We start from the raw sequence: 23,402 nt of genomic DNA on the forward strand, positions 1-23,402 counted from the left end.
CAGACATCAAAAATACCAAGGTCACTCACTGCATTCCAAGCCATATCCAGTCATGCTTACTTTTGTCTTGCCACTGGACTTCAATGACTATGGAAGAGAGAGTGAAACTGATGATTCTGAAACTCTGCCTCACTTAAATCCAATTCACTCACAACTTAAGGTGTATACTGAAATATCTGTTTGACAGGCATCCAGGAATTATCTGGTGGTCATTTGCCATCAGGTGCCAGTCACCAAATGGACCCAATAATGTGACAGCATGAAGTAATTAAATCTTTTTTTTCTCCTTTGTCTTTACCACAACTTTACCTGCTTATGCCCCCCCAAAGAGTTCAATAAAAGGAAAAAAGATAAAATATTCATATTAATGGTATGTCTAACAGCAAAAGCTATAAATAATTTATGTGCCTAGTTATTAGGGAACAAATGAACAAACTGTAGAATGTGAAAGTAATGTGATATCATTGGAACCATAAGAAATGAAGAATATGAAGAATTCAGAGAAACATCTGATATAAAGCTAAGAAAGTAGAACCAAAAGAACAATATTTACATAAGCACTACAATCTTATAAATGAAGATGGCACTACAGGGCAGCAAGACTCAAATGAAATGAACATTCATTCTTCCTTTCTGTTAAAACTTGTAAACTACAAAAATAGAAGGTTCCATAGACCATAAGTTAGCAAAATTTCCAACAGTTTTCCTTAACAGGTTTTTTAATATTTGCTTTTTTATATAGTCCTATTGTGAATTATTTGTTGGAAAATGATTTGTGTTTCAAAATAAAATGTATAATTATAAAAAAAAAACCTTTACATGATTATCTACACATTTAAAAGAGGATGTTAAAGTCCAGGATAAGACAATTAATTTTTCTCTCTCCTCCTCTAGCTCTCTCCATCTTTCTTTATGTCTCTATTATGAGAACTTTTACCATATTTTACATTCAATTAACACACCCCAGTGATTTAAACGTAATATTTTTCTGCCTTTAACATTTGTATTTCTCAGATTTGGACTACGTCTTTGCACACTTCAGTGGTATCTTTGTTACAAGTACTGTCTACTTCCTGGCCTACTGCATGATCATGAAAAATAATCCCAAAGTTTATCCTCAAGCAATACTACCAGGTATGAATATTTAGTCCCAAAGTTTCAATTATGCATGTATGATACATATATGTGAGTGCATGTGTGTATGCATAAGCTTTATCTAAACATTTTCGCTTAGATGCCTTTTGCTTCAAACAAAAACATCCTTTGCTTTCCTTTTGAAAATATGCTTCTTTTCTAAAATTTTACCTAAAATTATATCTAAAATTTTATATAATGTGTTTGGGAACTTTGAAAGCTAGCATTCAATGATATGAAATGCAGGTCCTATTTATAAATTTAACAGGAAGTTCTAGTCCCTGATGGCACTGAGAACAGAACACTTTATTAGACTCCTGTGATTCTTAACATTGAACTCTCCATTATTACCTTTGGTTGCTGGGTTTTTTTTTTTTTATAAGTGAGGTTCATAAGAACAAGAAATTTTCTTTATCACACCCATGAGTATCTAGAGAATTGGTTTTAAGAAAACAAATGTTCCTGCTTAATACAGAATCCCTGAGCTAGAACTTTAGAGACTATCTAGTCTAACCTACAACTGAATAAGAATCCCCACCACAACATATCCCCAAAGCAACCATTCAGTCCTTCTGATGTTACTTCCCTTGGCATCTCATTCTACTTATGGTTAGCCCTAATTATTAGGAAATTTTTCACTGTATCAAGCCATCTATTGCTACTAATTCTATCCTCTGGGACCCAGGAAGCATAACTATAATCACTCTTCCATGCAAGGAGCCTTTGAGAAGATAGCACCCCTAAATCTTCTCTAAACAAGATACCCCTAGTTGCTTCAAGCTATCTTTTTTTTTTTTTTTTTAGGCAATGGGGGTTAAGTGACTTGCCCAGGGTCACACAGCTAGTGTCAAGTGTCTGAGGCCGGATTTGAACTCAGGTACTCCTGAATCCAGGGCTGGTGCTTTAACCACTGTGCCATCTAGCTGCCCCCCTCAAGCTATCTTTATATGGAATGTTCCTCAGTCTTCACTGACCATCCTGGTCATGGTCCTCTACATATACCATATGCTGGTCTGTAAATATCTTTTTACAACCCAACTCTGTTAGTCATCCCTTTCAGCTTTGTTTTATCCATAAGTTCAGTAATAAGCATAATCATCTGCATTTTAATTTTATTTAATTAATTTAATTTAATTTGTTTAATTTTATTTAATTTAATTTTATTTAATGATGTCTAGCCCAATACTCTGTCACAATTAAAAAAAAACTGTGACTAAGAGAAACTAAGGCACAGATTTCTGAGCATGATTAATTTATTAGGAAAGCTAATAATTGTCAATAAAAGGAATCCAAGGCTCCTCAGTAGCCAATAACAAACTGAGGTGTTTACAGAGAGCATTTTTATATTCAACAAAGAGGAACTAATCACAATACGTATTTGTTAGATGAATACATATTCATGATAATAATGCATATTCATAGTATTTACAGGAATAAGGAAGTATAACAGGAGAAGGAAGTAGGTCACTTTGTAATGTTAGGGCTATAGGCATTCCCAATTCCATGTGACTTAAATTAAAGTTCACTTTCTCATTGGCTCAGGTATCTATGATTAATGAAGCAACTCACTGATATGAAAACATCATGGAGTACTTTGTAAATTTTCATGAATCTTAATAAGAGATTAATGTACACATAAAAGAGGGGATTTAAACTCAAACAGAGAAGGGTACATCTTACAAAACAAAAAACTTGGGCTCACAAGAGTGGGGAAATTAAACTCTAACAACTTACTACTAAAAGATAATTTAAATTTAATAATTCATAGCAGGCCTTAGCTAAAAATAAAATCTGATTATGTTCATTTAACATAGTTTCTAAATTGTATTTCTCAATTCTTCATTTTGTCAATATGAACATCATGAGAAAATGTATCAAACCCTTTGCTAAAGTTTAGGTTAAAGCATATCTATTTTATTTTCTAAGGTCCTTTCTAGTGCTAAGATTCTATAATTGTATTTACTTAATATGATTTAAAAAACAAACTCAAGAACATGTTGAATAGCAGGAAAGTTCTAAAGTTCCACAATTTTGCTTAATTTCCTTTAAAAATATAAAATCTAGAATATGTTGAAATGCATTGGAGTAGAAAAAAAGTATGGGATAATGAAAATGTTCATTTTCTTAGTCATATGCTTGGAAAAACAGCATTATTTATTTCAGATTTAGTGTCAGAAAGGACTTTAGGTATCATCTAGTCCAATCCCTGCCTGCTACAAAGGAGGAAAGTGAGGCCCGGAGCAGTTGTGACTTATTTAAAGTCCCATATGCAGGAAGTGACCGAGTCAGGATTAGAACCCAGATCCTTACTATTTTCTCTGTACAATGCTGCTTCATTTTAGAAACCAGTATGAAGAGTAGGAAGGAAGAATACATAGAGATAAAATTGCCAAGTAAGTGTTCCATTCATTTTAGCAAAAGCTCTTTACCTAAATGGATATTGCCCAGTTTACATGGATACATGAATCCTTTCAGCCAGGAAACGTTGGGTTTTTATCATGTGAATACCATGGGTGAGAAGCAGTATGGTGCCAGAGGATAGCAAACTGATTCAAGGTTTGGAAAACTGTCTATAAGACCTCTCAGTGCCCCCAGGCAATTCTCTGAGAATCTGATTCTCGAAGTCAGAAGTGGCAAACCCACAACAGCCCTGAGTGTGAATCAGATTGAAATATAATTGGGAAATGTTTAACAAAATACATAAAAATAGAATATAATATAGATTACAATACATTGTAAAATTAATATGAAGCCAGGATAGGGTACAGTGGATAGAGCACTGACCACTGGAGTCAGGAGGACATGAGTTCAAATCCAGCCTCAGACACTTGACACTAGCTGTGTGACCCTGGGCAAGTTATTTGACCCCAATTGCCTCAAACATCTGGGACTATCTCCAGTCATCTTGATGTATATCTTGCCACTGGACCCAGATGGCTCTGGAGGAGAGAATGAGACTGGTGACTCTGCACAGTTCTGTCTCACTTAGATCTAATTTATCGCAAAACATTATATCACCCTGATGTCACGATCCTCTTCAAGAATGAAGGACAAACAGCAATGATATGAAGCCTGCAGGGAGCCTGAGGTACATATAAGTTAGTGGCCCTCTTTCTAGTTGACTTTGACACCACTGCTCTGTCACCAATGAGCTGGTGATCTCCACTAGTGAGATGCTGGGATTCCAAACCAGGAGCTCCCCATATCACTGAAATTGAAGGTCCAGAGCAAACAAACAAACGAACAGTATGGTACCAGCCTTCACTTGGCTTTAGCATGCTTCTTAAGAGATTACCTAGATCCCTTCTTTCTTGATAATATTCATGGTTTCAATTAAAGTGAACAAGATTTCATAGGTGATTAAATGTATGGCCCAATAATTTTCCTTCCTCTTAAAACCCAGGGCCTCTATCTGATGCCCATTTAAAAGAGCTGAGAATTATACCCTCAGTCAGCTGGTAAAAGTGGAGGGAAGCAGGATCATTTGCATTCCCAAAGAACTATCAATTCTAGCTCAAAAAACAGCCTAGTGGTACTGACAGCAAGTTAAAGTGATAGATATCGGGGCAGAGGTAGAGTATAATGATTTCTGTTGTCTTGTTACATTTCAGGGTTTTTTTCTGGAGTACTTTGGGCAATAGCTAGTTGCTGCTGGTTCATAGCTAATCACTCTCTAAGTGCTGTGATCAGTTTTCCAATAATCACTGCAGTAAGTAAATGCATTTTTCCTCCTGAATTTTTATTTTAAAATTCGGTCTAATTTTTGCTGCAAACAGATATTCAAATAAGTTGTGGTGATGTCATTAAGGTTTACTAGTCTAGTAAATATCACCCTAATCAGGCTTATAAATTCCCTTTGCCTTCCTCTGAATATACCTAATTTCATCTGAGTAGGTCTGTTTATTCTGTCTCTCTTCAAAGACAAATCTTCCTGATTCTCCCTCTAAAACAACTCTCATATTCATAACCTTATTTCCACTCACATGTGACAGCACCATAATTTAAGCCCCCATCACCTCCCTCCTAAATTATGACAGTAGTCTCCTAATCAGCCTCCCTGTTTCTTGTCTTTCTCGTCTCCAAATTCATCCTCCCCACAGCTAACAAAATAATCTTAAAGCACAGGCTGGACCATATCACTACCAGCTCAATAAGCTCCAGTGAGACTTTATTGCCTGTAGAATGAAATGCAAACTCCTTTCCTTAGTGTACAAAGCATTTCACAGTCTAGCTCCAGCCTACCTCTTAAGACTTCTTTTTCACACTGCTTCCCTCTCATACATTCAACATTTTGGATAAACTAACCCACTTGGTGCTCCTCATACACAACATTCTAACCTTCCTCCCTGCCTCATCTCTGTGTTTTTTCACAAGCTAATCCTCCTTCCTGGAATTGTTTTCCTCATCTCTGCCTCTTAGCATCCATAGTTTCCTACAAGGCTCAGCTAAAGAACAAACTCATGTATCAGAAACTCATCATCTTCCTCCCTCAATTTATCCCTCTTCCAAACTTCTGTATTCCTGTCACAAGCATGACCATTTTTCCAGTCACCCAGGTTTGCAACCTCAACCCTTCAGTCTTGCTCACCCTAGACATGCAATCAATTGACAGATTTTATGATCCCTATCCCTATAGCAACTCTAGGATGGGTGGATGGATAGAAAGAAAGAAAGAAAGAAAGAAAGAAAGAAAGAAAGAAAGAAAGAAAGAAAGAGAAATATCTATATATCTATAACTAGAGATAGAGAGATGATAGAGATAGACTTAGAGATGGAGAGCTAGAAATAGAGGGGTGGGGAGAGAGAGAGAGAGAGAGAGAGAGAGAGAGAGAGAGAGAGAGAGAGAGAGAGATCCCTTCTTTTCCAGTAACACAACCAACACCCTAGTTCAGGTCCTCATCACCTTTTGACTGGATTATTATAATAGTCTTGTAATTGATCTCCCTTCTCCAATCTACCCTCTATCCAGCTGCCAAAGTATGCCTTAAGTTCAGGACTCACTATGTCACCATTATCCTACTCAACAAACTCCAATGGCTCTGTATTAGCTTTGGAATCAAATATAAACTCCTCTGCTAGGCACTTAAATTCCATCATGACCTGCATTCCTTCTGATCTTCCCGAATTCTTATATTTAGTACAATGGCCAGCTAGGTACCATTTGATCAAGGCCACAGAGGCCAGCCTGCCCCTGTCCTTATCTGCCATCATGACTTACAAGGATTCAGCTCTGGAGGAAGCTTGATTTTTCAATAGGAAAAGTAGCTTCCCTAATTCTCACATTCATTGGCTCATCATCCCTCATCCCCCGCTACTCTAGAGGCGGGTCTACATTTGGCTCTGATCTAGAGTTAATGCTTCTCTGTTGTGTGGAGTTAAGGCAAACCCGAGAGTCCTTCCCATCAAATGGGCAAGAGTTTGGTCTAAAGATGCCCCAAGGCCTGAGAGTAACCTGTTACAAGACCACACCAGCTCCTCTCATGGCCTGGAGACCATTAAGCCTTAGGCTCTTTTGTGACATCTGTGCTTGTACCCCTTCTCTTCCTTCTGCCTCTTTGGTCATCAAGCAGGTTGCTCTGGTTCAGAGAATGCCAGTTCCTACCCAAGGCTAGTTAATGCCTAAGGCCTTTCTTTCATTAACCATACCCCTCTTCTCTGTACAAATGGAAGGGGGGAGAGGAAAGGAAAGAGGGAGAAGCACAAAATATTACCCAGTTACATCATATGAATTACCCAGTATATCATACAAATAGAGTCAGCAGCAAAGTGTTTCCTTGGCTAGAGACCCTGAATTGGAGTCAGGAAGAACTAAGAGCAAATTTTAATGCAGCCACTTAGTAGCTGTGACCCTGGACAAGTCATTTAACCTTTTTCAACTCCAGTTTCCTCATCAGGAAAATAATATATTTTACCTAACTAGGTTGTTGTGAGATCATATTTTAAAGTGCTATAGTGGGGCAGCTAGGTGGCGCAGTGGATAAAGCACCAGCCCTGGATTCAGAAGTACCTGAGTTCAAATCCAGCCTCAGACACTTGACACTTACTAGCTGTGTGACCTTGGGCAAGTCACTTAAGACCCATTGCCTCAACCAAAAAAAAGTGTTTAAAGTGCTATAGCAATCGCAGCTATGATGATGAATCAGATATAGGACAGACAAATTTTATTTCCACACAGAAAGTGATAATAAGTATGAGAGAAATCACAGTGTGCATTAATAAAGCAACTTAAACAAAAATTCAGAAACTCAACCTCTACCCAGGTTACAGGCCTATAAAGTTATGGGAAGATGTGAATTTAGGTTCCATTGCTAACAGCACTAACTGACCCTGAGCAAGTCACTTCATTTTTTGGTGCCTCCAAGTGACTCTCTAGGATAGTAACCTGCAGAGAAGGTGCCAGCCTGGACCTGCATTGGTAGGTGGGAGTTTCCTCACCTAGGAGTGTCTTATTTGCCAGGGAAATCACAGGTCTGGTCCATGCCTTTATCTGGTAGGTTTCATATCATGGGGTCATCCCTTTCTGTTCCTCATTTCATTCTTTGTCCAATAGTCTTTCTTCATTCCCTCCTTGACATCTTCATTTTTTCCTCCTTTATTTTCATCTCTAATTTTCTCTCCTAGCATATGGAGACCTATCTATAATTTGCTTAATAACTTAATAACTCACCTGTCAGCACTTAATACAGTGCTTAGCAATATTGTTGTTGTTGTTGGTGGTGGTGGTGGTGGTGGCAGCGGTGGTAAAGATACTGGAGTGGTTTGCTATTTCCTTCTGCAGCTCATTTTACAGATTAGGAAACTGAGGCAAATAGTGTTCAGTGACTTGCCCAGGGTCACATAGCTAGTAAGCATCTGAGGACAGATCTGAACTCAGGAAGACTTCAGGCCCAGCACTCTATGCACTATGGCGCCACCTAGCTGCCCAAATAAATGTTTATTAATTTGAACTGAAGCAATTCCAAAGATCAATTTCATCATACCTGCAAAGTGAAATGCAGAGAAGGGTCACTTGTCCCAGTGACAGCTTAAACAAAGGAATGGATACTTCCTTTAATTGTCTGAATATTTAAAAGGGGAAATAATTTTTCATTTGAATTATCCAACTATTTAATTCATCACATCAGTTGTCTCTGTAACCTATCAGCCCAGCCTTAAGAAATTACCTAATGCCAATATTTATTTGCCATTCTTTCAGGGTCCAGGACTTATAGCTGCAATGTGGGGTATCTTTGTATTTAAGGAAATAAAGGTAAGTGGAAGAAAAGAGAGGAGTTATTATGGGGCATCTGGGTAGTAGGTACCATGGACAGGGTACCAGGCCTAGAGTCAGGAAAACCTAGTTCAAATCTTACCTCAGAGACTTACAAGCTGTGTGACCTTAAGCAAGCCAATTTAACCTTTGTTTGCCTCAGTTTCCTTATTTGTAAAATGGAGATAACAACAGCACCTTCCTACCAGGTTTGTTATAAGGATTAAAAGAGATAATAATTATAAAGTGCCTAGCACCATGCATGGCACATAGTAACTGCTATATAGGGGCAGATAGGTGGTGCAGTGGATAGAGCACCAGCCCTGGATTCAGGAGGACCTGAGTTCAAATTTGACCTCAGATATTTGACACTTACTAGCTGTGCCACCCTAGCCAAGTCACTTAACCCTTATTGCCCCCCCAAATATCTAAGTAACTGCTATATAAATGTGAGCTATTATTATTATTATTACTAGAGCTATTATTTACTATTGCTTTCTAAAGACTAACATATAGCAATGAATGGTGAGGAGAGATGATATTCAAATTATATATTCAAAATCTTATCCCCTGTAAATGGGGAGATTTGAATGGAGTTTGTGCATATGAATCTTATATTTTTCAGGGGGGTATCACTGGTGAACTTCCTTTTTGTTTGAAGTGTCTTTAGTGGCTACATACCACATATTTTTTTAAAAAGGAAAAAAATTCTTTAGCAGGGTATATTATGGTAGGACTAGGAAATCGGCCTCCCAGGAAAAGAAAACTCCATGGAAAAAGCTGATGACTGAGTGTAAATTAACATATTTGAGAACTTAATATAGTAGGTTTATAAAAGTAAAGTCTCAGTAATAGGTGACTAATATCCCTGGAAGGACAAGTGGAGGGGGTAAGAAGGAGTGGAATTCTCTACCAAATAATATAGTGGTCCAAACACTACTTTTTTTCTTTTTTGTGAGGCAATTGGGGTTAAGTGACTTGCCCAGGGTCACACAGCTAGTAAGTATTAAGTGTCTGAGACCGGATTTGAACTCAGGTACTCCTGACTCCAGAGCTGGTGCTCTATCCACTGCACCATCTAGCTGCCCCCAAACACTACTTTTTAATCTTGTTTTTACCTGCAAAACAGTTTGGCAGAATGGGTAGAATGAGTCAGGAAGACCCGGTCATATCCCACCTCTGACACTAGCTATGTGACCACAAAGTCACAATCTTGCTGAGCCTTAAGAAGCTCTCTCTAAGACCAGAACTTACTTAATAGGCAAGTTGCCATCTTTGTTGGTGAAAGGAGTTTCCCACACTGGCAAAATTGCAGGTCCTTCTGAAGCTGATATATCGCCATGTCCCAAAATTGCAGAAATGAAAAGAGAGTGACTTTGGAACTCTTCCCCATTTGCCCCAATCTCTAATCAAAATAGGAAAAAGCCCTTTCAAAAATCCTATGTTCTATTTCAGAGTAGGTTTATAGAATGCAACATAATTGCAAGAATGTTGTACAAAAAGCAACAACTCTGATATTCTCCTCTTTAATATGCAGCTGTAAGACAAAGCCAGGCCTGGCTTTAATAAACACCGATGCTATCTCTTTGTTCTGGGAGCTGTAAAGTGAATTTGTATAACTGGCCAGATCCTCCACATGATAAATTACTTCAAGGCTTTTTAAGAAATCATTTCGTTCCTGCTAAATTAGAAGGAATAGAGTTAACAAGTCATGCTTTGCTATTATGGGCAAGATTCTTGGGTTTAAACAAACAAAAGAAGCTATTATTAAGAAAGCTATTTGGAGCACAATCCAATTTTTTTAAGTACACAGAAATACGCTAATAGGATTTCAGACCTGCGCTACTTTCTTGCACATGGATCTTATTTCTTAGTTAGAATTATTTACCTCACAAAGTAACTCCATGCCCCAAATTACTTGCAAAGCTCTAAGAAAGGGATATATCTACTTCACAGCAAAATAATGTTTCCTATTAAAGTGTATGGTATCTAATAGCCATTGAGAAAGTGTTAAAGACCTTAGGAAGACATGGGAAAGTGAAATAATTAAGAAGAATATCCACAAAGGTAGAGTCAAAGAATAAGGGTTGCAAAGGAGACACTGCAAAATTAGCTTGGTTACTATTGTAGAAGCAAAAGAAAGAAAATTAAAATGTCTATACCTGAACACAAGGGCATCACTTGACAACAGGTGCTGCTTGAAAGTTATACCTAATGAGCGGTGCATGGAAATCTAGCTCCTGCCTATATACTATGGGCCTGAAAAGCTGAAATCATTTATGGGGAGATTCCAGAGCAAGGATGGGATACCTGCTCTGCTCATTATTTAGTACAAAGGACTTAAGCTGCCTATAAGAAAGGAATTTCCTGGGTGAGCATTGGGAAACATCACAATGGGTTACCTATAATCCTTTTTTTAAAAGATAGGTTTTCATGGAGTCATTGGTAGACACTAGAGTGTGGTGGATAGAAAGCTGGCATCTAACCTGGAAGACCTGAGTTTGAATCCTACCCTATGACACACATGGGGAAAATCAGTTAAGTTTTCAGAGCTCAAGGTTAGGGGTGTCAAACTCAAATAGAAAGGAGAGCCACTAAACTAGATAAGGATCGCTGGGGCCCTATTTGGTTGGTTGGTGGTTGTCCTTCATTTTTGAAGAGGATCAAAATGACATCACTATCGGGGCAGCTAGGTGGTACTGTGGATAAAACACCAGCCCTGGATTGAGGAGTACCTGAGTTCAAATCCAGCCTCAGACACTTGACACTTACTTGCTGTGTGGCCCTGGGCAAGTCACTTAACCCCCATTGCCGCGCAAAAAAAAAATATATATATTAAAATGACATCACTATGTTAGAGTCAAGTTATGTGTCTGTTTCTGAACAGACCAACATGAGCTTGGAATGCTCTACCACAGGTTGGGCACAAATAATTTATGTAAACATTTGGGTCAGAATATATTCCTGGGGCTATATATTGACCTAGAAAACCACATATGGACATTATCTATGTTCTATTGTACTTTTATTTATTTTGGTAATTTTTTCTCAATTACATTTAATCTGGTTGCAAATCCAGGCTGCTTGTTGACCCTTCTGCTCTGTTCTAGGCAACTCTTTAAGAGTTTAAGTTTCAGAAAAGGTACTAACCTGCATTAGGTGACATTCCTTACCTGGGAGTTCCGTCTGCCAATGAAATTATAGGTCCAGTCTCTATCCTCACCCAGAGAAACCTAAAGAGTATTTCCCCCCAAAAGCCCAGGAATATACCACAATGATCTCTCAAGGCCCCCAAGAAGCCTTAAAAGCCTCTGATTTGATAAACAAGCTACTTTCCAGATAGCACTCATTATTCTAATCCAAATGTGCCTAATGACCTCTTGAGAGGTGACTGAAAGAAATATTTCAAATACCCTGCATGCCAGCCGAGTCAAGCACAGATAGATAAACCATCAAATCCAGCAGGGCTTCAAAGGGTATTTATCGTTGTCAACAAATGCTGCATGTTTAGTGAAAGCTGGTGTGACTTAGTGAAGGGGATGTTGCCTGGGCATCAGGAAGACCAGGGTCCTTCCTCTGACACAGACTACCTGTGCAGCCAAGAGAAAATGTCATATATCATCCTCCCTGTGCCTCCCAGGCCCAGAGTTGTTGGTCGGCCTCAGTGGGAAGAGTATCCACATCAGGAGTTTCCTATACCCATAAAGTCACAGACCTAAATATAAACAAAAAACTACTCATGAATCTTAACTTTTAGCTGTGCCCATGGACTTCACGGGAGAAATCTATCTCTGTGTCTCACTGTTCCTGGGGCTCTGAGCTATTTTGCAATAGTGTTCTTCGAAGCAAACTTTAAGGAAGTAGAAGATTTGGATAATTCTCTACTCTGTTAAAAGAGACAAAGGAGCTTACATATACAATTAGACAGCGTACATGAAAAAGCTGAATAGATTTTCTTGTGTTGTCGTTTGTCCTTCATTCCCTAAGAGGACGATTGGGGTGATAACATGACTTGCAGTGAATTGGATTTAAGTGAGGGAGGGCTGTGCAAGGTCACTGACTTTACTCTCTCCTCCAGAGCCATCTGGGTCCAGTGAAGAGATATAGATCAAGACAACTGGAGATGGCACTGGATGTTTAAGGCAATTGGGGTCAAGTGACTTGCCCAGGGTCACAGAGCTAGTGTCTGAAATGAGATTTGAACTCAGGTTGTCCTGACTCCAGGCTGACACCTAACTGCTCTGGTTTTCTTGTGTATTTGACGGTAGACATTAGTACCCAGAAAATGGATTCATTTAGTAAGTATGGTTTTACTGCTGTTAAGGGCTAAACTTCTAGCTATTCTGTCTAAAATATCTAATGAGTGGTCACCAATAAACTATAAGCTTCAGCAAGAGTTAGGCCTTTAAGCATTTATTAAGGAGAATAAGAATTTGGTAAAGAGAGAAAAAGGCCTACATTCATTTATCTATTAAAGGGAGAGCACATTTCTAGCTCCCCTCTCCACCAGAGTCCCCAGGAAAAGAGCGCGAGACTGAGCGCCAGTCTCTTCCTTCTTCCTCCCACTAGCAAACGTCACTTCCTGACACCAAAGAAAAGACGCATGTTCTTGCCCTCAAAGACCTTCTTTTCATGGCGGAACTTTTTTACAGTAAGTTTCCAGCAGGTGGCGTCATTCCAATCTTAACACCACATTGTTGTATCTCCTTTTACTCTGAGAAGTTTGTTTTGGAATCTTATGGTTTTTTGTTGTTGTGGTGGTGGGGGGTGGGGTTTAGCATTTGACAACTTTTAAGCCAGATATAAATTGGGTTTTTTTTTTTTGAGAAAACTTTTTAACCAAGTTGTTTTAGGGTAGAGTGACTTCTAGTTTCTAAAGTGCTGCTGGCGGTAATGTCTCCAACCCCATTTTAACTTGCCAGTCTGTGTATGGAGAGGTACTCAGTTCTCAGGCAGCAAAAACCCTCAGGGGCAGAGATGGACCAAAAAAAAATTACTGAAACAGAGCCTATTGTAATTTGCTACCAAAAAGCTATTTGTGGGAAATTAGGAGCTTTGGGAGGTAGATTAAGGTGAGCTGCTATGCTCCAGGTAGCTGTTTCCTAAATCTGATGTGTGTGTGTGTGTGTGTGTGTGTGTGTGTATACATATATATAAACATAATTTATATATACAACATAATATATATATATAACATAATTTATAGATACATAACATAATTTAACTTTTTAAATAAAAAATCTTTTATCAGTTCCCTATTACCCATCAAATAAATTTCAAACTCATTAGCTTGGCATTCGGAGGGTCATAGCTTTAGAGCTGGAAAGGACTTTAGGGACCATCAAAGCACAGATAAGAAACTGAGGCACAGAGGATTTAAGATCTTGTCCAAAATCACACAGCTAGGAAGAATCTGAGGTAGAGTTTGAACTCGGGTCTTCCCAACTCAGTGGTCACTTGCCATATGCCCTACATTCAGGATTTTCTATAAACTGGCAGTATTCTCCCTTTTCAGATTTATCTCATGCTAGTTGTCACTGTGTCATGCCAAAAAAAACCAAAGAGGACCAACTCATAGTCTTTTCCATCAGTCTAGTACTTTGTTTTATCTTTAGGTTTGTAAATATTCCCTAGACCTTAAATATCCATCCATCCTGTCATTCTCCTCTGAAATCCTATATATCCCTGAAGGCCTAATTCACAGATCATCTCTTCCAGGGAACCTTCCCTCACCCCTTCAATCAGGAAGGATCTTTCCTTAATCCAAACTTGTGTAGAGCTTTGTACACCTTATATGTTTTTCTTGTCATATTTTCTTCAGCAAAATCATAGTATATTTATTGTATAGTTTTACATATTTCTCTAGGTGTTATTTCCCTCCACCTATCTCCAACAGATTATAAACTCCAAAGGGGACCATATCTCCTTTTTATTTTGTATCTTCCCAAAATCCTAGTCATTGCATATAAGGAATTGTTGAATCAATCCATTTATTGCTTCAAAAAGCATTTCACAGAATTATAGAATTAGAAGGAAACTCAAAGGCCCATTAGTATAAGCCTATCATATTACAGATTAGGAAACTGAGACTCAGAGAGGGTAACTCATTTGACTATGGTTTAACAATTAAATAAGTGTCAGGGGTAGCATTTGAACTCAGTATCTTTGTATCTCAAACCAGAACCCTTGATATTATTGGTTGAAAATATTGGTGCCAAACTAATTTATTAAGTAGCTACTATATACAAAGCTCTGTGATAAATTCTAAGGTAGATACTAGCTTCATAAGTCAGGATACCTTCCCTCGTGGAGTTTACAGTCTAGTAGAAGGATAAAATAGAATTTATTCACAATAGATGATCCATCTTGAGAATCAAAATCATTGACCCAAATCTGAAATATTGAGTTGTATAAGAGGAAATCTTCCTTTTGGGGGTTTTATATCAATATTTTTATTCTCATTTCTCTGCCACACAGGGTATTAAAAATTATCTACTAATAACACTTGCATTTTGCATCATACTGGCTGGAGCCTTAGCCACTGCTTTTTCTAAAGTTTAAATGAATCACCAGCAGATGGCAGCAGTGATTAATCAAACTCCCTTCATGTGGAGGTGATGGAGAGAACTGATATTTTTAAACAAGAAACAGAAGTTAATTTTCATAAGACAAGAAGAAATAAACTGCTCTCTGTGCCTGTAATTTCAAAACTTTTTTTTTCACTTGTTTCAAGAACATGGGAAAGAAGAAACTCACTGTGTGTGAAATATTTGTGAACAAAGAAAAGGTCATCTGCTCACCAAATGGAAAGAACATCTGTAGGGCTTTAGTGAATGTCCAAAAGAGATTCAAGTCTTTCCTGGATTATATTCAGGATTTTTAGTCATTTACTTTCCCCAGAGATGGATAGGCCAAATACAAGTTCTCTTTTCCTTATCTTCATTTAGATTGGGATGGGGTGGGGGGAGAGGAGGCGGGAGGGTTAGTCTTATCTCTATGATAATTCACATGTGTGGAACCATAATGTGATTCTATACATTGTTTAGCCCCAACTGTGTTCATAATCAGTGAGTTCATAGTTGGAACTATCCCAATTCAGTAGCTTAGAGTGGTTTTATGTTTGTTTGTTTTTGCTGTGGGGCAATGAGGGGTAAGTGACTTGCCCAGGGTCATACAGCTAGAAAGTGTTAAGTGTCTGAGATCAGATTTGAACTCTGGTCCTCCTGAATCCAGGGCCAGTGCTTTATCCACTGTGCCATCTAGCTGCCCCCAGAGTATATTATTTTTAAACTAAGACTAATAGATTAGAGAGGGTAAATGATTTGTCAAAGGTTACTCTGGAATTTGCTTTTAGAAAGAGATTCCAAAGATGTCCAGATTCTTTTTAGATAAAATATTGGTGTCAGTAACTGAATGTATTTTATTATTTTTAAATTTATCTAACAATAAAAACAGAAATACCAAAACATACTTCTGAGTGAATATTGTGTTTCAACATCCGTACATTTATTCTTATAAGGCTGCAAGTACTTAAAACATTTTTGGAACTCTTGTTTTAGAATTGCCTTCAAAGACAGTTGATGTACCCATACAAGAAAGACTTCCCATTACATTATAATCACAACTCATTTTTAATCAAAATGAATATTGTCCAACCTAATCAACTACTTCATTCATCAGATATAATTCCAAATGAATGTTTCTGATATTCAAGAGCCTCAGAAGATGAAGAATTTGCCATCATTGAAGATATTTAAAAGAATGTACCATAGACTCCTAAGAAAATTCTAAAAGAGGTCTTCTCAAAAATTTTCAAGCACCATTGAAATAATTCAGCCTCTCAACATGATTTCCATTAAAGGAAAGATAGTCATTGAAATGTATAAATCCTAGTGGGTTTCTTAGAATGTTCATTTTATGTAAGAATCAGACTTCTTAAGCTTTCTATTACAGAAAAATGTGATGGGCACATATTATCTTAACACATTTACAAGCTTAAAATAGTAAACAAAAAGTTATGTTTGCATATCTATAGTCAAGTAATTTAAATTCATGTCTTGATGTAAATTAGAACTGTGATAATGAATTCCTTTGTGGACTTGCCAGTTTAAATTAAATATGTTGATAGTTTTCTGTGAAGCCAATGTTTTAACTTAAAATGCCATTAAAATGATCAAAAATATCTTTTTTTTCTGTTGTGTCAGCTTATTCAAGGTGAACTCTTTTTATTTAGAACATTTCTTATTTGAAATTATTCAGAGCTGCCTATTTGACAGGCGTGGTGGTACAATAAATGGCCCATTCTTGCAGACTCTGTAAATGGTCACATTGTTTATCTTTGCTGTTGCTTATCCAGGATTCTTGTATGACCACAATCCTTCCACTGCTGTCACTCAGACAATGAATGGAGAGTATGCTGCTGATGCAAATATATCCATGCCTTTTTAAAGGCTAAGCAGCTGTCTATCTACAGTGATCAAATTAACCGTGCAATTGCAAAATCTATACTTTGTTTCTTAAAGAGACTTATTCAGGCACCAAACAATGTAGTCTAACTCTCATAACCTACCAGTGTAAAATTTCTCTTCCTCGTGACCCAGCTATAACTAGGAATTTTGGGGGGAAAGTGGCACAAAATGAACTTTTGTTCATTCATTTGCACATACAGAATGGGGAAGGAGTTTACCCCAGGATGACATCTGTGATAAGTGTTTATCAACTAGCTCATGTGAAGTGGGGGGGGGAGTATGCATGACATACTTTTTAGATTAATATGCATCATTAACATTTTCTTCATCACTTTCTTAAGTGTAGACTGAGCAGATCAATTAAGTCAAGCCTGGTTTACAGTGTTTGCCTATTTTTGAATATAAATTTATTCATACTGAAAATTTAATAATCAGCTCTCACAAAACAGCTCAAGCTGGTCCCAACATACCCTTGATCTGACATCCGTGGTGGCTTCCTATTTAAACTAATTGTTGTTAACCAGGTATTAACCTCTGTTGTTTCTACACTGTAGAAAGACTACTGGTAATATCAATGGTCACTAACTAATACCATAACACAAAGTCCCAATCAAGCCAGCCTAATTACAACTGTACTTGTGGCCCCACATAGCTACATTCCTCTATTAAAAAATGAGCTTCTTCCCCTAGACTCCTAATCCATTTTAATCAGTTTTGATGAAATTAGTTTAAAATAGTACGTGACCACAAAAGTTAATGGGACAAACGACTTTAAAAGTTGATTTTAGTTATTTAAAAATTGCTCTTCCCCAAAATTCTAAATTGAGGGTTGAATGTCATTTTAGAAATAATCTGAAGCTTCAGAACCTGGTTGGGGAATAAGAATGAGAATTATATATTTTACTACTATTTTTTTCTTGCTCTGCTCTTCAATGCTCCCTCTGGTGGAGAAAGAAAATATAACTTGACAGACTAATGAATATCACTATCCTACATGGTCAATGTTATTTTCTCTATAAACTCAAATATTTGTGGTTCATATCTTCACTAGTTTAGAAGAGTTATTTAAATGTTTTGATTTTAAAGTTTTCTAATCCAATTCTTTGTTAAATGCAAAAAAAGTATTGAAATAGTTTAATTGAATTTAAATAAAGATGATTGAGTCAACAAAAATTTGAAAGTATGATTTTTCAGAAATAAGATAATTATCTAAATATTTCCAGAACTATTTCTAAAATACCCAAGTCCTTTTGTTTATTTATTTTGTGGGGCAATGAGGGTTAAGTGACTTGCCTAAGGTTACACAGCTAGAGTCAAGTGTCTGTGGCCAGATTTGAACTCAGGTCCTCCTGAATCCAGGGTCAGTGCTTTATCCACTGAGCCACCTAGCTGCCCCTCAAGTTCTTTTGAAAAATAAAATGAAATTCCATTCTACAAAATGGCTCCTGAATACATCAAATGTGATTCTACCATAAATAGAAAACCATATTCCAATCTTTCACCATGTGTCATCATTTATATCTTCACAACATTTCTTCCATATGTCCCTTTCATATCCACCACCCTGATATAGGCTCTCAATAATTACCTCATGCCTGACCTATTTCAATAGCCTACCGGTTGGTCTTCCCACCTCTATTTCCTCCCCACTTCCATTTATCCATCACTCTACTGCAAGAGTGATCTCCCTAAAGTATAGATCTATCCATGTCAGACCCCCTTGCTCAGTAAACTCCAGTAAGTCTCCATCTCCAGTATAAGATCCATAATCCTGTTTGGCTTTTAAAGCCCTTTGTAATCACATTTCTTCCAACCTTTCCAATCCTTTAACTATTTACTTTCTTCCATGTAATCTATCATGTTGCAACATTAATCTTCCTATTCTTCCCACTTGACACTGTATCTCCCAACTTCAAACCTTTTCTCTGCCTGTCAACCATGCTTGGAATGCTCTATCTGTTCACCTCTACTTCCTGGCTCCCTTTAAGACTCAATTTACATCCCATCTGGAGGAGCTAAAAATCCAAAAGGTCTTCCCTTCTTCTACCCCTCCCAACTGCTGGGGCCTTCCTTCTGAGATTTTAGATAGATAGATAGATAGATAGATAGATAGATAGATAGATAGATAGATAGATAGATAGATAGATACATACATACATACATACATACATACATATAGATGTACACATGTGTTTATATGTATGTAGATATGTACATACATATATACATATGTATATAATCTCTGAAGAATTATATATACTGTCTGTATACATATATATGTATTTTATTTCTTATTATGCACATACTAGTTTACATGCTATTTCCCCTATAAAAATGTGAGATCCTTCAGAGAAAAGACCATATTTTCCCTTTACTTGTATGTCCAGTATTTAGCACAGTAACTGGCATATGATAAGTATTTTATCTATGGCGATAATGATGACGACATTAGCTGTTATACCATAGAATATTTCTGAAGTCTATTCACTTTGCGGATTTCTTCAAAACAGGATAGGACTCTGCATCTCATGGTTCATAATTAAGGTAACAAAACTGGATTACCTAACTGACTTCATTTTCCTTTTCTATGCCAGATTATTTTATAGGATATAATCTATGAGAGATATTTAGCCCACTCTTGCTAAAGAAAAGGGCATGGACCCTTCAAGCTGAGTTCCAAGAAATGGCATAATTGCATTCAAGGCACATTCCAAGATGAATGATAAATCATATCCAAATCAAGCCTTCACAATAAAAACAAACCAGATCATCACAAGGAATTGCAACCAGGTGCGCCTAGAGAGTGAGTAAACTAGTGTCTGCAACAAGAACTTTCAGAATCCATAGGGAAAGACATCATAAACAGCAAATTCAGGAACACAGTAACTCAGAATCTTCTCACCATTAAATTCAAATTAGATAGCATCTAAGGAAGTTTTAAGGCAACATTCAAAGATAAAATACTATGACAACAAATTACCATTGCTTATAACAAAACCATGTCTATGTGTGAGATGATATAGAAATATAGAAAGTGTTTTGTTGATCTGGCCACAAGAAATGATAAATGGGTGGTTCCGGGGATGGGGGACACTGGAATTAGAATCAAAAGACCTGGGTTCAACTCTTCTTCCTATTTACTACTTGTGTAACCTTAGGAAAATCACTTAATCTACCTAGACCTCTATTTACTTACCTGTAAAATGAGCAGATTGGACTATTTGACTTCTAAGATTTCTTTCAGCTCTCAATATAGAATGTATTATAGATCTATGATCAATGATACTGATAATTCTATTGTATCATGAACCCCTCTGGTATTCCAGTCAAGCCTATGAACCCCTTCTTAGAATAAAGTGTTTGTTGGGGGGTGGGGTTTAATAAATAATTGAAAGAAACATTACATTTCAATCAGGAGTTAGAAAAAAATAAAGATAATTTTTTCCCATCCAATTTCATGGAGTCCCTTAAATTTATCTAGATACCCTTTTATAGGAAATTATGATCAGATAAAGACATTTAGAATTTATGAACATGGAAGTAGAACACTTGTGAGTGATCAAGGGTGTGACCACCTCTCTCTCTTGCTGAGGTAGAAGAAAAAAAGACTATGAGAAATGAGTAGACTAAGTACCTAGGAAGTTAGGATCTTAGAGGATGCAGAGATATAAATGTTGAAGCTTCCTACTATGTGGACAAAGTTGGGATATAGATAAAGGCTGTGAACTAGTCACTGAGCTCATCGAAGAAGGAAGGACAATGTCCTTGGGAGTCTTATTATTTTTTGGTAGAGGTTAACATTAACGTTAATAGCTAATAGGCTTAGTCAGCCTGTTTTTTTCTATTGATTTAGGGAATAACAACACTTTTTCCTTTTGGAAATTTCTGATTTTCTTACTACAACTAACTTCACTGAATTGCTTAAGGTGATGAGGGAGAAATGAGGTTGATTGGGGAAATTTTAGAAGCAGAATTAGAATATTGGAATTAAAAGGCAATCTGAAGTCAGAGGACTGTTAAAATGTTGACTCAACTGTTTACTGCAGTTTGACTCCATAATCCTAAGCAAATGTCATCACTTCTCTGGATCTCAGTTTCCTTATATGCAAAATCAAGGACATAGAGAAGATCTAAGATACCTCTATGTTTTAAATCTCATGATTCTGGCCCTGATAACCATGGGCAGGAATAGATTGTAAATCTAATTTGGAAAATGGGAATATGTTTTGTTTATAGCCTCCTCTATCTGAAATATGTCCAAAAAACTAGTTTGGGGATGAAACCAATGAATTATAAAAGATTTTCTTTAGATGATTTATGGATTTAAAAAATTGAATGAGGGGCAGCTAGGTGGCGCAGTGGATAAAGCACTGGCCCTGGATTCAGGAGGACCTGAGTTCAAATCCAGCCTCAGACACTTGATACTTACCAGCTGTGTGACCCTGGGCAAGTCACTTAACCTCCATTGCCCCGCAAAAAACCAAAACAAACAAACAAAAAAATTGAATGAAAGCCACACTAGACACAAAGGTGTGGCCATTAATTGTCAATAGGATAGAGTCTAGCTTGAGACTAGGAAGAGACCTCAGAGGCTATCCAATTCAATACTTAGAGCCCACAGATGTGGAAACTGAGGCCCAAGAAGACCAAGCGACTGAAGGCCCAAGGTCACATAGGTAATAGGTATCAGAGTCTGGCTTTAAACCCAGCTCTCCTGGCTACAGTTAAAGAAGTTAGGTAGGGGAAAACAAGTCTCGAATGCTGACTACACTTGGTTCCAGGGTTCAGTCCTTTCTCTCACAAGAATCAACACGATATTACGTATGATGACTAGAACTTTACTCAAAATATGCTCCTCTTTTATCCCGTTTTCCATTGACTGTTATAATTTCCCCTTCAGTGTTAACAAATCAATTTCACCCTGGTTTTGATTCAAATGTTTCTTCTTAATTTACTCTGCATCCTATCTTAGAGTGAAGAGCCTGAGATACGATACTTCTCTAAAAATACTCTCATCTTTTTTTTATTACACAGTAATTTATTGGAAGGTTTCATATAATTCCTAGAATGTTTTTGTTTTCTTCTGTGACTTAATTGTTGCCCATTTGAAATCAACAGGATTCAATGAAGTCCAACTTAATATCAAACAAAATATCATTCAGATTGGAGTTCCAAAGGACATAGAAACAATCCACAAGTTTGCTATGCATATATTTTATTTTCACTAAATTGTACTTTTAGGCTATAGTATAGAACAACTCTTGAACAGTAACTTTATTAAACAATTCAGTCAAATATTTAATCTTACATTTCTTTAAACTTTTAATAATGAGAGCTGTAATGATACATATAGACAGCAATGCCACAGAGTAGAAAGACCATGGGGGCCTTGGAGTGAGGACAACCATTTGCCCACTCTGTATCTGCCACTTCTTTCCCATGTAATCTTCACTAAACCTAATTTTACTTATTTATAAAATGGAGATCACAATACTTGTATCACCTATCTCATAGGGTGGAGCATGTGTGTATGTAGAGAGTGTTTGCAAACTGTGGAATGTATATGTGTATGTGTGTGTGTGCATCTGTATGTAAGCTATCACTATAAGAAAGCCATTCTTACCATGGAACATTTTAAAAATTGACCTTTGAAGCATCTCTAGGTTTTAAAGGTGTTTTGATGGGGCAGCTAGATGGCACAGTGGATACAGCACCGGCCCTGGATTCAGGGGGACCTGAGTTCAAATCCGGCTTCAGACACTTAACACTTACTAGCTGTGTGACCCCGGACAAGTCGCTTAACCCCAATTGCCTCACTAAAAAAATAAAATAAAAAAAATAAAGGTGTTTTGATCTGAATTTATTGAGTATAAAGCAGATTTTTAAAAATAGATATTCAATAGATGAGTGAGTTCTAAAACACAGCACTTACATGCTCTTTAATGTTGGCAAAGTAAGAGAAATAATACTGTCTAGAGCTTTAACAAGCACAAATACTGTTTGAATTTTTAAGAAGCCAATTTTGCTTTCACTTCATTCAGCATACCTTCCTTGTTCTGTCTTTCTAAATATAGCTACTGTTGACTTCCAATGCATTACTGCTGTTGATTAAAAAAAATAAATCAGAGAAGCATAGATTTAGAGCTAGAAGACCCCAGAGGTCCTCTACTCTAATGCCCTCAATTTCCAGATGAGGAAATTGAAGTTCGGAGACAAAGTCACACATCTAGTAAATTTCTGTTAGGATTCAAATCTGGGTCTACAGAACTGGAACCCAGGGATCTTTCCACTAAACCATCCTTCCTTCTAAAATTCCAATATTAGAACTCCACGAGGGCATTAACATTATTTGGTTGTACTGAGAATTTTTTTTTTAAATTACTGTATTCTTATATAGCAGTATGTTATAGGGGAAAGAGAAATTACTGAATTTACTAACAGAATACCTAGTCCTCAGTCCCAGATCCACCCTACCTGTCTATGACCTTAACATGTATAAGAAAACTTATTTATTCTCCTGTTGAGGAAAAATTTTCATTCTGTTTAAATCC

At 37.1% G+C, this 23,402-nt stretch overlaps 1 protein-coding gene across 2 annotated transcripts in view; it reads left to right on the forward strand.

Annotated features, from left to right (window-relative positions):
- The window catches only part of TMEM144 (transmembrane protein 144), a 58,945-nt gene extending 43,642 nt beyond the window's left edge, over positions 1–15,303 (forward strand). For both annotated transcript variants that reach the window (XM_043971809.1, XM_043971810.1), the window contains exons 9-12: positions 1,015–1,134; positions 4,746–4,843; positions 8,330–8,383; positions 14,861–15,303. In XM_043971809.1, coding sequence (XP_043827744.1) covers positions 1,015–1,134; positions 4,746–4,843; positions 8,330–8,383; positions 14,861–14,944 — 356 coding nt within the window. In that variant the 3' untranslated portion in view covers positions 14,945–15,303. The remainder of the gene's footprint in view (positions 1–1,014; positions 1,135–4,745; positions 4,844–8,329; positions 8,384–14,860) is intronic.
- Positions 15,304–23,402: the final 8,099 nt, after the last annotated feature.

The sequence above is a fragment of the Dromiciops gliroides genome, chromosome 6 (assembly GCF_019393635.1).
Source record: "Dromiciops gliroides isolate mDroGli1 chromosome 6, mDroGli1.pri, whole genome shotgun sequence".
Taxonomy (NCBI): domain Eukaryota; kingdom Metazoa; phylum Chordata; class Mammalia; order Microbiotheria; family Microbiotheriidae; genus Dromiciops; species Dromiciops gliroides.